This window comes from Syngnathoides biaculeatus, chromosome 6, assembly GCF_019802595.1.
Source record: "Syngnathoides biaculeatus isolate LvHL_M chromosome 6, ASM1980259v1, whole genome shotgun sequence".
Lineage (NCBI taxonomy): Eukaryota > Metazoa > Chordata > Actinopteri > Syngnathiformes > Syngnathidae > Syngnathoides > Syngnathoides biaculeatus.
In genome coordinates this window covers 9743704-9758881 of record NC_084645.1, presented here as the reverse complement: position 1 = coordinate 9758881, position 15178 = coordinate 9743704, and the positions used below count along the sequence as shown (strand labels likewise).

General features: G+C 40.9%; 1 protein-coding gene across 1 annotated transcript in view; it reads left to right on the top strand.

The window, feature by feature from the left end:
* The first annotated feature begins 186 nt into the window (after nucleotides 1-186).
* The window catches only part of fa2h (fatty acid 2-hydroxylase), a 62880-nt gene continuing 47888 nt past the window's right edge, over nucleotides 187-15178 (top strand). Inside the window, exon 1 of the mRNA XM_061823608.1 lies at nucleotides 187-982. Within this exon, the coding sequence (XP_061679592.1) occupies nucleotides 695-982 (288 nt within the window). The 5' untranslated portion in view covers nucleotides 187-694. The remainder of the gene's footprint in view (nucleotides 983-15178) is intronic.

Genomic DNA, 15178 nt, shown 5'->3' with positions numbered 1-15178 from the left:
CATTTAATTTGGTTTTAAACTTCTGAGTTCTTTAATTTATGAAGCAGAAGTTTGATATTGGGGTACAACTTATGTCAAAAATCAAGGCATTTGGTGAATAGTCCTGCTCACTCATAAAGTACAGCAGAGCAGTCCATGCTGTCAAGTGGCAGTCCTCAATCCAGTCGGTGCATGCTTCTCGTCAAACTCGCTGAGCTACTGTGGCTGGCTCACTCGTTCACCTGCGCAACAGGTGCGGTTATTGGATGTCATGCTGCATTCGCGAACAACGGGGAATCACAGAAAAGGACCGGCATTCTGTAAAGATGTGCTTCTACATTTAACTTCCTGATGAAAGTATGGTTTACAAAAATACATAAAATGTATTGTAAGATGAGTTCAAGTTTTATGTGGATGTAAATCGACAAGACGCGCACGTTTCGTGATACTCTGTATTGGTTCGGCACTTTTCCGTGGAGGAACGCCTCACAGACCCCGCCTCTGCACTCTGTTCTCACTTTGCATTTCGAGCGAATCCGTCCTAACGGTCAAGTAGAACTCTCGGGACAACAGGCCCTCGGTAAACCGTAGAGGTCTTTTTTTTTTTTTTTTTTTTAAATGTTTAATTTTTTTTTTAAAGAAGGAAAAACTTTATATACTCCCTAAAAAGAAGAAGAAGAAGAAATCGGTACAGGTGGATTTTGCATCTGGCAGTATGTCTCCGTCCACATCCCCCCGTTTTTTCACGGACAGGGAAGTGAGCCGTCACTGTACCAAGGATTCCTGCTGGGTGCTGTTGGGGTCCCGGGTATATGACGTGACCGCCTTTTTACGGATGCACCCCGGCGGGGAAGCGCTCATACTTCGCCGCTCGGGCAAAGACGTCAGTCGGGAGATGGAGGGACCCCCGCATCGCCACTCGGAGAACGCCCGACGGTGGATGGAGCAATACTACATCGGGGAGTTGGACCGAGACAGTGACACCGACAGAAACCAGGTTCAGGTAGGCAGCAGCTGTCTCCACACACCGAGCTGCGCTGACATCACTGGCCTTAGAAAAACAAACAACTGCTCTGTGTATGTAAGTAAGCCCGGCAGGTGCATTGTACAGTTTCAGCCACGTTTCTCCGAGTTAATAACTCGTAGTTGTGCAACGTAATTCCCCGACCTTTTTCCTGCTTCCTTCATGCGACATACACACATCCTGGACTTGCCATTTGAAACCAGTGTTTCCAAACCTTTATTGACCAAAGGCACATCATTTACATTCGAGAAGAAAAGAAAAAAAACTCACAACGCAGGCACACCACCAGACAAAAATGTGAAAAAAAAAATCAATATGCATCTCAGTTTGGTTGCTATTTGGTGGGAGAGCATTTTAATGTTCGGTTACATTACTCACATCTCGTCTCTGGACTATATTAACAAAAGTTAGTTAAATCATGAGTAGTTCATTGTCTGATCAGATAAGTGAATTTCCATAGGCACGCTTGATGAGTGCTTGTGGAACTGATTGGGAATCAATGCTCTATATTCAGTATATAGTTGTGCAGAAGACCCCAACATCCCAGACTAAGACTTGCCAGAGACAAAGACAAGACCAAGACTTTTGAATTAGAGACCGACTCAAGACCAAGACGATAAAAATTCATTTAAATACCCTGGCATGGTCGAACAGTTAAAAAGCATTCTCTCTCATTTCAATTTGATAACCAACTTGATAACTTTTTCAGTCACAACACAGAGGTGTTTGCAGTCATCACAGGGGTCTTCGAGTGTTAGTAACACAATTGAACGTATTGTCATTTTACCAATTACTTCTTTGTATTGTCACATTAATGAAACTGTAAAATAGCCGATTAGTGCTGGTCTCCATCAGCTTCGGCAGAAAATCACATTTTGGGGCAGTCTGACTTTCGGGAGTTGAGTCGGAGACCTTCAAAATGTGGTCTCGGTATTGGTCCCGAGACCAAGACGTGTCTCCAGTGTTACACTGCTATATACCATTTGGATCAGCCATTTACGAAATGTACTCCATTCCCAAATAGTAATGTTACTGCTTGATAACAGTGATATGTTCCACAAGGATGTCAGGTGACAAGCAGTATCATGCATTCACCTGTACCACTCTAGTGAGGGCTTTTAGCAAAGTGACACCTTGCAAAGGCAAAAATTCTTTCGGTCGAGACCATTGCCCCTCATTCTAACATACTAGAGCTAAACTAACCTAGGGCTGGGCGTGTACTGATACCATGGAGTTATCAGATCGATGCTGGCTTTATTTCAATCTATTAGGTACTCGTGAAGGTTGCTGATATCAGCCACCAATACTTGAGGTTATGCATTATGGAGAATGTCATATTGTACAGCATGTATTGTATAAGCATGATTGACAAGAAGAATAATGAAGGAAGTCGTTTGTGAGAAACGCAGAAGAAAATGGAATATTGAATTAAAGGAGAATGAATTGATAGTAGCGTTAGCTCTTAATACAATGTTAACAAATACTGTACTTTCTACAAGTTTCCTACTCGTGTCTTGAAGCATTTGAACTCAAATGGAGTGCATCAATTGGTTGCGACCTATTGAGTAACTGTTGAGACTCAATTAGGTTAAGGTTTAAATATTTTAACAGTTTTCAATTTCCTTCATCCTCAAATCTGAAACAAATTCAAATGCCCCTCCCAGAGACAAGCATTGACAAGCAAAAGCTGAAAAACAAGTTCACCCGTGCGTAAAATTGAGTTTCTGTGGAAAAGACCAATAAACATTTCATTTCTTCGGCATTCTAATAAGTGAGCAGTTGTTTAATTCCAATGATATCATGCAGTGTGCTTCGTGGCTTTGAATGATCAAGACATATATACGTATTTTAGACCTTTTTAAAAACTTTTTCCTCACAATTTTAAATGTCTTTATTGAAAGTGCTTCTTTGATGCTAATAGTCACAAAGTAGACTACCGAAAGCAAAGTACTACAAATGATAACAGGACACAGTAACACATAAAACACTTGATAAAAAAGTGTTTTAGATTAACTAAATGCCTTCTTAAGGTTCTTTTTTTATTTTTAAAATATCATTGACTTTAGAGAGATAATGTAGGTGGGTGTTACTGCAAGCCAGTGGTAGGATGTACCTGTTCTGCTCCTTTTCTCAGGTTTTATTGATTGTAAAGGAGGGAATGGCATCTTGATGAAAGGAGACTCACAGAGGTGTGTGTGTGTGTGTGGGGGGGGGGGGGGGGGAATCTGCTTCAAAACTAACATAATGTCAATGAGGAGCAGAGCGGGGCTCATAGGTGACATGGTAAACCTGTTGAGTGGGGGATGTGTGCTTGCATGTGTGGGGTTGGGGGGGGGTCAATGTGGGAGATAGCAAAGTAGAGGGGAAAAAAACTGGTTTGTCTTGTCCCAATGAGAGGAGGCTTAAACATGGAGTCCCACAGTAATACTGTATACTCATTGTTTCGGTGGTGGTGGGGATTTTTAGTATCACTGAAGTCATTATGAAAACAAATTAAATAGACAACACTATTTCTCATTGTTTTGGTTCCTATTTTCATTCCCTGGTCACTTTTACTTTTCCGGAGCTAGCTAGGATACCACCTTTCTTTTATTTTGTGTTAATCTTTTATTTTCTTATGTTTGCTTTCATTTTCCTGTGTACTAAGCAACCTGTATTATTTGTTTCAATACGTTTGAAGTGTGTCTAGCCTAGTGTTGCATTGGCATATACATGATGTGATTTGCCAACTCAGATGCATGTGTGCCTTTTGTACATTTCCTACAATTTTTCTAGCAGCAAACAATAGAAATTTACAATACTGCTCACTCATCATTTGTTTTTAGTTTCGCTTTTCTTCACTTTTGATTGTGAAAGAGAGCTGGAGCCCATGTGTATGGTAAATACAGATTCCTGTGATTTTTTACATAAATGCGTCACTTGAAAAACTTTGTTGTGTACGTGTGTGAAGGCATAAGTGAACGTCACTAGTAATTACCTTGACCATAACTGCCCACCTCTGGTGTACGTAATTGTGCAACCACAATTCTCACTTGTCTATTTTTACGTACCCTCACTGAAAAAGTTTTTTTTTTTTTTTTTTTTTCCAGTTGGGTTGTACAGGTTACAGGTCACATTAAGGGTGGGAAAACTTGAAATTACGTGTTGTGATCTTTTTTTAATTTCACATGTGCCCTGCAATTGGATGGCAGTTCAGTTCAGGGTGTACCCTGCCTCCTGTCTGTTGACAGCTGGGATAGGCTCCAGCACTCCCTCGACCCTTGTGAGGATAAATGGATAAGAAAATGGATGGATTGATGGATGATAAGAAGAAGAGGAAGAATGGGCGTCACTTGGTTGACGGCTGTCAATGAGTTCTGTACACCGCCTCTCACCCCCAGTTAGCTAGAATATGCTGCAGCTTACCCGCCACTCCAATGAGGATAAGAATTATGGAAGATGAATGGATGGTTATTTTTAAAGCATTCAACAAGTGACTCAAAGTTGCTTTACAACTACACACGTCATTCATTCACTTCACAGTCACAGGCTAGTGGTAGAAAGCTAGCCAGTGTAGCCACATCTTCTTTTCATTGTTGTATCAGCTTTTCCTTGGCTTGCATGCATACTGCAGAATGTCAAGCCCAAGTAGCTCATGATATTTGCTGAAAATCCCATGATGTCGCTGAGGAAGTAGATAGATTTCACTATTTGGGCTTGAAGTTGACAATGACACATTGATTATGAGGAACTCAGCAGTGATCATCTGATGCATGAATAGCACAATGTTGGTCACCACAATGAGCCACTGAAACATTCCATTTTGTAATGAAATATTGTGTGTCTGTGATTGAGATGCTCTCCAATTGGTAAATATCTTTGTTTTCTCACATTCCTTTTGTACACTTTGTCCAACTGTTGAAAACATGTAAATGTTACTCTTAGTTTTCATTTTAATCTCAAATGCCTGAAACCATCATATTTTATAGTTGCGGAGGTGGATGTCAATATGAAGCAATATTTGCGTGTAATTCTTTTTGCCAAATTAGATTGTTGAATCACATACTTTACATGATTAAACGTACCACCTTCTTTATTTATTTACAATTAAATACTGATATGGTGGAACTGTGGGGCAGCTGTAGAGTGTTGGCCTCACAGTTCTGAGGACCGGGGTTCAAATCCAGGCCTTCCCTGTGTGGAGTTTGCATGTTGTCCCCGTGCCTGCACCAGTTTTCTCCGGGCACTCCGGTTTCCTCCCACATCCCGTAAGTGTGATTGTGAGTCCGACTGTTTGTCTCTATGTGTGACCCGTATGTCTCAACACTTAAAGTGAATAGAATGTCAAATTTCTAACACAAATTATCTTATCCAGACGAAAATATATGTTCAACTGTATCATAAAATGCATAAGCTTTTTGATGTTTTTACCAAAAAATATAAGTGTTTATGAATTAAAGTCTGAAAACTTTGACCTATTTTCCTGTGTCTGAAAAACGCGTGTGGCTGACCTCTGACGTCACTACAGGTAAACACATCGTACTGCGGATAGTTTGTCATACAAGCACAGGCAGATCCATCGCGCTGTACAATAAACGGCTGGGTGGTCGCGTACTTATTTACTAAATACATGGTGTGTGCATAATTTTTATACAAGACCGAAAACTTTGTAAATACACTCAGGATCATGGAGCCTTTACTATTTATCAGTTTATGATTAACTAAACCAAGCAAGAACTTCACAAATGCTTACCAGTCTCTGTTTCCAACACGAGGCATAGACTGCTCCCTGGGTGCTTGGCACTTTCTTCATGGAACAGCTATTTCGTCTGCATTCGAACGTATATGCTGTCTAACTGCCTCAAATTGTGAACCTTTAACGCCTTTATAAAGCTTCTATTCTTCACCGTGTTCGTGGGACCCTTCAATACAGTTAATCGCTTGAAATATTGGAAAATTCATCGTTGTTCTTACAATGTAGTCCAATGCTCGCCATTGTTGTCACCGGTTCTGACATCACGTTCCTACTCGGCTGTTTCCCCTTCGTTTCCATCTTTTTCCAGCTAATCCATCAATGTGCAATCATTTTTTGCCAAAAATCGAAAAATCAAAATGTTTCCGTCATAACGGATTTCAGATTCGAATTCTGCATCTTCTTATTCTTTTCCTTTCGGCTTGTGCCGTTATGGGGCACCACAGTGTGTCATCTTTTTCCATTGTAAGCCTATCTTCTGCATCTTCCTCTGTAACCCAAACTGCCCTCATGTCCTCCCTCACAACATCCATGAACCTTCTCTTTGGTCTTCCTCTCGCCCTTTTGCCTGGCAGCTCCATCCTCAGCAGCCTTCTCCCAATATACTCACTCTCTCACCTCTGGACATGTCCAAACCATCAAAGTCTACTCTCTCGAACCTTGTCTCCAAAACATTCAACTTTGGGTGTTCCTTGAATCAGCTCATTTCTAATCCTATCCATTCTTCTCACTCCCAGAGAGACCCTCAACATCTTCATTTCTTCCACCTCCAGTTCTACGTCCTATTGTCTCTCCAGCACCACTGTCTCTAATCTGTACATCATGGTTGGCCTCATAACTGTTTTATAAACTTTGCCCTTCATCCTAGCAGAGACTCTTCTGTCACATTTCAAATTTCAGCCTCATCACTTTATCTGATACTCTTTTCACCTCCAAGACAATCTGAGCCAGCTCTTCCTTTAAAATAACCCATAATCAATTTCTCTTCCCATCTACTCCATGGTAAAATAATTTCAACCCTGCTCCTAAACATCTAGCCTTACTACCTTTCCACCTACTCTCTTGGATGCACAATACATCAAACTTTCTCCTAACCATCATGTCAACCAACTCCTGAGCATTTCCTGTCATAGTCCCAACATTCAAAGTCCCTACACTCAGTTGTAGGTTCTCTGAACATGAATCCGGTTTCCTCCTCTTCTTCGTCTTTGACCCACAGTTGCTGAATTTCCACCAATGTCATGCAGGTTAGCGGTGCTGGGAGCTGGTGTTGTTGACCCGGGCACGACCGATCCAGTATGGGATTCTTTAGATGAAGGCTCATATTTGTTTGACACAGTTTTAAGGCGGATGCCCTTCCTGATGCAACCCTGTGCATTTATTCTTGCTTGGGACCGCCCTCCAGATTGCACTGGCTTGTGCCCCGATCGGGCTGCATTTCAAATTCTGCATAAAAAACTGTATAATATTACCAAAAAGGTGCACTGAGGATCTTCCAAACACTAACTATTTTGAATATTAGCAGTTAAGGTGGCAAACATGCAATTAATTTTAAGAAAGGGCTATGTGAGAACCTGTAACTGTTTTTGAAGGCCATGCAATGTGAGTTCTATATTAATCGATTACATTAAAGAAGAACATTTGTACCTCTACTTCGGAAAGTCTCTACTTACAAAAGATTCAAGTGAAAAGCCTCCCCAGAAAATATTTGTCTCTCGTTACGAAAGAAATTCAGGATACGAAAGGGGGAAAAAAAGGCGCTGTACACGTCCTGTAATGTATCTTGGCTTGAAACCGGCGCCATAGATCTGCTCTCCCATTGACCACTGCTGGAGGACTTTCCGGGCATCACATTGTCCAAGAGAGATATCAATCTTTTGCCACGACGCACATCTAGTGTCTTGGTATGTGTGGCGCAATAGGGAGCTCCACCTATAAGCTAGCATGTAGCATCTTCCCTGGCATCACATCCCTCCATTGGCTTGGAGCTAAATCATTTTTTTATTTTTTTGGGGGGGGTGGGTGTCAATCTTTACCCGTGGCACACTTCCTGTATGTTAGTCTCCGAATCTATTGTCATGCGCTCACACACACTCGACAACCTCCTCACGGATTTATTCATCTTTTTTCACCATGGGCGCCAAGAAATTGATGGGCAGTGCCATCATGCTGCTGCCACGCGGCCTCATGCTGTTGCTGCTCAACTTGAAAGGTTCAAAGTGGTGGTTGAATCTGAAGTTGAGGAAATTGTTTCGCTGGGAAAGGCTAAGGAGGACATCGATGAGTTGGTTCACAATGAGGATGTTTCCACCGAGAAGCGAGGACATCGACGAGTTAGTTCAAAATAACCAGTCACTCACAATCACACCTATGGACAATTTAGAGTTTCCAATTAATACATGTCTTTAATATGTGGGAGAAAACTAGAGGGCCCGGAGAAAACCCACGCAGGCACGGGGAGAACATACAAACTCCACACAGGCGGGGCCGGGATTCTAACCCCAGTCCTCAGAACTGTGAGGCCAATCCTCTACAACGTGATAAATATCAACAGAATGAGAAAATCAAATCATCCCATATCTACAACAAAGAAACATTAAATATGGATGTTGGATGAGAGTATAGTGCTACACCTTGTGAAGGAAGACCAGGCCAAGATAGGACAGGACAAGTACAGGAGAAGAAGCATGCAAGACAAGAATCAGGAACTATACAAATGGAATGTGGTGGGTCTGACAAAGTAAATTATAGAAGTCTATAGAAAGAGAATATAAATGCGGGGATACGTCAGCACTTTTTGTGTACATGAGTTATTTGTGTAAATGAGTAGTCCCACACCCAGTGAAAGAATCCCAGGGGTGTGTACCTACGGACTGAATTCACACCACTGTGCATGCAAAAACACCGACAGATATGTCCTGAAATTGTTGTGTCCACAACGCAGAGGCGAAGGACCTCACCCAATCAATTGAGGACAGAATCGAACCTGAGAGCAACCCTGTGGACAGGACATGTCCCACGGTGAAGGACCCAGGGTGGTTCGCTGGTCCCTCTGAGGCGCCGAGAATGATAAGAGAATTATGAGGGTGGGAACCCAGGGAGCAGCCACGAGCCATGAAAAGGGTATCCCCAACACTAAGCAGCCATCCAGTCTGGGAGCCTGGCCTCCAGAGCCCTCCCATGTAACTAAGTGTAAAACTCACCTCCCCACTGTTAGTATGCCTACCTGGTCCCGGACTGGCAGTCATTGGCCCTACCCTGTGAATCAGATAGATTTGTAATTTTTGACATTCTAAGTGTGTTGTTCCATATCTGTATCGAGTAGTTATGGTCGGCAGAGATGGAAAGATCTTCTTTCCATTTGGTGATTGGTAGGTGTATTGATTTAGTACATAAAATTCATTTCGAAATGCTCCGCCACAGAACTGTGAGGCCAACGGTTACCAGCTGAGCCACCATGCGGCCCGGATGTGATTATTGGATTCTTAAAACATTAATGGCATTTAAGACTAGTGAAAATACATGTGAGTTTTGGGAATTTAATGTTGATGCAGTAAGTTTGTTCCAATTCGAGCCAGAAATTGTACTCCTCATTGTGATGCAACCATTTGATAAGATATCGTAATTAGTTGGCTAAACAATAATCTTTCAAGTTTAGGAGCATTTTGAGCCTCCCTCCTGTTTGCTTTTCTTTAGACTGGATAGTCTGATTCTATTTTTCTCATGTTTTGAATAAAAATGTATTATAACTGAGTGTAAGGTTTCAAACAATTTAATTTTGGTCTTAAATGGAATCATTGAAAATATTTATTTGAGGTAAGATTTTCATTTTGATTGTAGCTGTTCTTCCCAGTAAAGATATAGTTAAGTTATTTCAGTGTTTTAAGTGTCATCAGTTTCATCAGCATATAGATTGATTTTGTCTTCTGTAAGGAGATCTTTGTCATGATCTTCAAAGATATAGCTCAACACACATCATTCAAGTCACATCATTTACTGCACATCATTTGAATAGTTTATTTTACACAATGGGGAGTTTATCTTCCACAATATTTATGTGCATGAATTTACCTTTGGACATCAAAAAGGGGTACTATTTACACAACAAGATAAAGTGGTTTATAAAACAATGATTGTTTACAGGTGGCACGGTGGAAACTGGTTATAACAAGGGTGCCCAATGTCTCGATGGCGATCTACCAGTTGATCTCCGGGACAGCTCTTGTTGATCACGACGGCGTGCCCAAACAAACGAAAGGAACAACCCCCCACTGTCCCCATCTCCCCCTATCAGAACCTGGGCGATGTTCTGTTATTGGACTTTTGTGGTCATCATGGATTGTCCATAACGAACACCATGTTCAAACATAAGGGTGTATTATTTTTTTCAATAGATCATCCATTTTGAGTACATCCTGCAATCTATCCCTTCATTTTTGCTATCAAAACAGAAAAACCCTGATGGACTGGGCAAAAAAAGTGTGTTGTTTCAATTCAAACAACATGGTTTTATTGGAAAAAAAAATCCATCTGTCTACAGCAGCTATATCAATAAAACAACTTAGTTACATGTTTATACAGTTTATTAATCACAGCAGAAGATTTAAATGCCCCTTTCAAAGATTTTATGCTTCTTGAAACAACTGTTCCTTACCAAATAGATTGTTGACAAGAAAAAATAAAATATTTTTATCCATCCAGCCATTTTCTGAGCTGCTTATCCTCACAAGGGTTGTGGGAGTTCTGGAGCTGTCAACGGGCAGGAGGTGGGTCCGCATGTCATCTAAATATGGCTCGAAACAATAGGGTAATATTGCCCCGGACACTTCACTCGACTGAAGCGGCGTGTCCCACAGTAGGGGCCACAGCGTGTTTTCAATGGCGAATGTCCGGGGTGATGTTACCCATCTTTGCGCATGGATGACGTCATATTCATATTTATTCACATTTATTTCATCTTGTAGACATTGAAGTGAATAATGTTAGATGTATTTTTCATTTGGATGTTGTTGAATGTTTATAAGGATGACACTTGACCTTTAAGAATTTCATTGTTAATGGTTCATTATGGACGTTTTTTGGGCCAGTTGCTTTTGTTTTCTGAATCCAAAAAGGTTCTATACTCTACTTCAACACTGCAAACCCTATTACCACAACACCCAAATAACCTTTGTTGGAAGAGAAAAGATTTGACAATTGCATACTGATTGTCCTCCTTATTGATGTGGTTTCCCAGAGATGTCCCATCTGACTTCAGGACCTTGAAGCAGTCGCCAGTCAATCATCAGGAACATTTTGACAAACATTCACACTCTTATTTACAAACTTCAGCTGAACAAACATCTTTTCTGGGGGAAGAAACTGAGGTACCTGGACGAAATCATGGAAGCAATTGGAAAACATGCAAACACCACACACATAGATTCCAGTAAAGATACAAAGTCAGATCTCCTTCCTATGAAGCAGATGCGTTCAGGATTATTCTATCGTACTGTTGCCCATGAAAACAAATAATTCTCTCTTTCTCTCTCTCTCTCTCTCTCACTCTCTCTCTCTCTCTTTCTCTCTCGCTCTCACTCTCTCTCTGTCTGTCTTTGTCTCTCTCTCGCTCCCTCTCAATACAGGAAATATTATATCTCATTGTGTGTGTGTTTGCTGTGTGTGCTCTCATTAATGATTGCTTGGCTTTGCTTGTTTTCATAATCCTTGTCAGTGGTCGACATACAATTGTTTATACTTTTTCCCATTTAGTTGACAGAATCAAAGTGGTGAAGTAAATCTACAGTTTCTCGGGACACTTTCAACGTTTCTGGACACAATCTTTCATCTTCATATTTCTCTTATTTGTATATTCTGTCATTTCATTGAGAAAATCAGGCATTGAAAATTTTACATTAACATTACATGAGTAGCATGTTACTTTTGGACTTTTTAATTATTGATTTTAACTATTCTTTATCCAAGAAGTTTTTAAAACATTTGAGGCGAATTTGAAAAAATGTTGAAACAGTTATTAGGGTGTTCAAGAACAATCAATGCAATCAATACTCCGGCTGGGAGCATTGCATAAATTGGGAACACCAGGGGCACGGCCCTTATTGTTTTATCCTCATCGTTATTGACTTGGAGGGTCCCAACAAACACAAAAAAAAGTCCCAGCTCTGAAATCGACACATTCAAACTTAAATTTGAAACAGCCCAACTGTAAAAGCCAAATAACTTTTGTAAAAAATGTTCAATTGAGCTATTAACCCCCAATAACAAATAAAGTATGTTCAAGAGTCCAAAGGCTTTCAAACCCAAGATCAGTGTACCAACTCTCAGGTATTACTATATAGTGATGAGATTAATAAGAGAATGCCTACCTCCAAATATGAAAAAAAAAAAAAACGGAGTTAATAAATTAGTCTAGGTAATTGAAACATTTTGTTTTTTGAACAATTGGGTTGTCTCAGAGAACAGGCATAAGAACCATTTTTGAAATGTATTCAGCAGCTGATGGCCTTCTGTTAACCAAGCAAGGTTCCAGGTTATCCTAAATTATGACCATCTTTTTTCAATGTTAAAAATGGACTAAAAGACCATGTCCATTTTCAGATTGAAAATCAGATTTGATTGACCTACATTCTCTGACTGTTGCATTTTCACAACATTGGTTAATAACGTCATATAACATAACACATCATGTTTTCAACATTTGTTTATTTTCCCAAAATATAATCATACAAAATGTGCAGACAACCTCAGAAAAATAAAATTGCCATGTGATTGTGACTGTTGAACTGACACCATTGATGCATTCCTGTTTATGGCTTGGAGAATATTGCTGATGAGAATTTTAACTTGCTCTGGGTTCACTTTGTTTCCCAGTGTCAGCTTGGTTCTATTCTCACTGTTTTTGGCACTCTCCCTCAACAAAGTACTGATCCCGATTCCCATTTTACATTTACATAGAATTCTGACTGCTTTCAAGTGACTCTTGTTAAATGTAACGCTTGAGGTAGTCCACCTTCCATTCTGGCCACACGTTTCCTTCCTATAGTTATTTCAACTTAGAAAAACAGTTTAAATTAATTGCTGAAAGCCCCAAATTATTGCAAAATTCATGATTTTTTGTAAACTTCTCACTGCAATTTTACGTGTATCTACTCTTTGTCCCTTGACATTCAGAACATTTCCACAGTCACTGCAGTCAGACAGCATTCTGAACAGACATTCTGAAAGGACCAGAATCCCAAATGCCTGACTGTGTGGATGATTGAACAAATGACATTGTATGGAGAGCTCAGGAAGCATGTGATCTGAGTGGTTTCATCCATTCATCAGTTTTATGAGCCGCTTATCCTCACAAGAATCCCAGGAGTGCTGGAGCCTATCCCAGCTCTCATCGGGCAGGAGGCGGGGTACACCCTGAACTGGTTCCCAGCCAATTGCAGGGCACATGGAGACAGACAACAGTCGCACTCACAATCACACCTAGGGGCAATTTATAGATTCCAATTAATGCATGTTTTTGGGATGAGGGAGGAAACCAGAGTGCCCCGAAAAAACCCACACAGGCACAGGGAGAACATGCAAACTCCACATAGGCGTGTCCGGGATTGAACCCGGGACCTCAGAACTGTGCGGCCAACATTCTAAACAGATGGTCCACTGTAATGCCAAAGTAGTTTTAGTATAGCACAAAAAAGATTTATTTTTTAGACATATTTAAATACGTGGCATGATGGAGAAGCTGTAAAGCGGTGGCCTCACTGTTCTCAGGTTAAAATTCCAGACCATCGTGTGTGGAATATGCATGTTCTCCCCCAGCCTGCGTGGGTTTTCTTCAGGGACTCAGGTTTCCTCCCACATCCCAAAAATGTGTGTTCATTGGAGACCCTAAATTTCACCTAGGTGTGATTGTGAGTGCGACTATGGTCTGTCTCCATGTGCCCTGCGATTGGCTGGCAAACAGTCCAGGGTGTACCCTGACTCCTGCCCAATGACAGCTGGGATTGGCTCCAGCAGTCCTGTGATCTTCGTGAGGATAAGTGGATGGATAGACATATTTAAATGAGCAACACGCTTTGCAAGAGACAATAGTATGCTAAATTTGCAACATTAGAGTACAGGGTAAAGCATTGAGGTGATGATGGCGGGTCTTGATATGTTAAGTGAATGCAATATTGGTGGGTAAGCAAGTCATGGAATGGAATGCAGACTCTCATCTACATACATCTCTGGTCAATGATGAAATTGCCTTCCACTAGTAAGTAGTGACAAGAGAAACTGCTGTATGTGTGATAATATCTGACTCCACGAATTTCACGATTAGCAGCATTTGTTATTAGCCACGAGGGTCACAGATAATTATACAGCATTTAATGAAATTACTACACTGGGTCATAGATAGCGTTAGAGCAGAAGTTGTAGGGATCGAAGAGGGTACTTCGCTAATTAGTCGATAGGGACAGAAGACCGAGCAGTCACTGATAGTGTAGTGATACACACGGCTGATTTTGGCGCTGGCAGCATGGGATTATTCCTGCTTAGTGATGGTGTTCATATGTTCACTGTGACTTACTGGCAAACAGTTTAGGTTGTAGTCTGTCTTTTGACTGAAGTTAGCTGGTGTAAGGATTTGCGAGTTTGGACAGTCAGGCATTTGGGATGTGTGTTCACGAATCGAGGAAGATATGACCAATGATTAGAAAAAGTTAACAGCAAATGGATTTATTACAAAGGAATGTGCAATACAGATGTCCGGGTCTTATCTAGGTATCTGCCACACACGAGACGTGTGTCTTCTGGCAGGATAGCCCAAGAAGAAGACAAAAGCTGCCCAGTAACACAAGGTTTTTATATGTATGGGTACATGGTAAAAATGCCGGTTTTCTGCATACAAAGATCAAGCACAACCACCGGCTCCACAACACATCCTTGTCTGATTAGCAACTGGTCAACACTTTATCCGTTGATTAAATGTATAAGATCATATTTAAGAAAATAATGAAAGTGCAATAAAAGTAAAATAGTCTTCACTGGAATAGGCTCCAGTACTCCTGCAACAGTTGTGAGGATATGTGCCTTGTAAAATGGATGCTTGGAAACAAGACTGCGCATTGGAGAATGTCTTCAGCATTCATATTTTCCCCAACAGTGTGAACAGTATCCTCTGAACTCTGAAGAGCAGCTCTGAATTTGCACCATGGTGATACATTACCCAACCTATTGTTTTCCTTTGCAACCATAGAGACTGGCGAGATGACAATTAGTGCTCAGGTAAAGGCCTCAGGTGGCCTAACTCCTGGCCACAGTTAACACCTGGTCAAGAGAGAGAGGCTAAAAGCCGGAAAATAAATGGAGGCAGCTGTTGAAATTTGATTCATGTTAGTATTGGCTTCACAGGAAGATGGTGTTACTTTTTGATCTTTTGTCGATCATTGATGAATATTATTTTG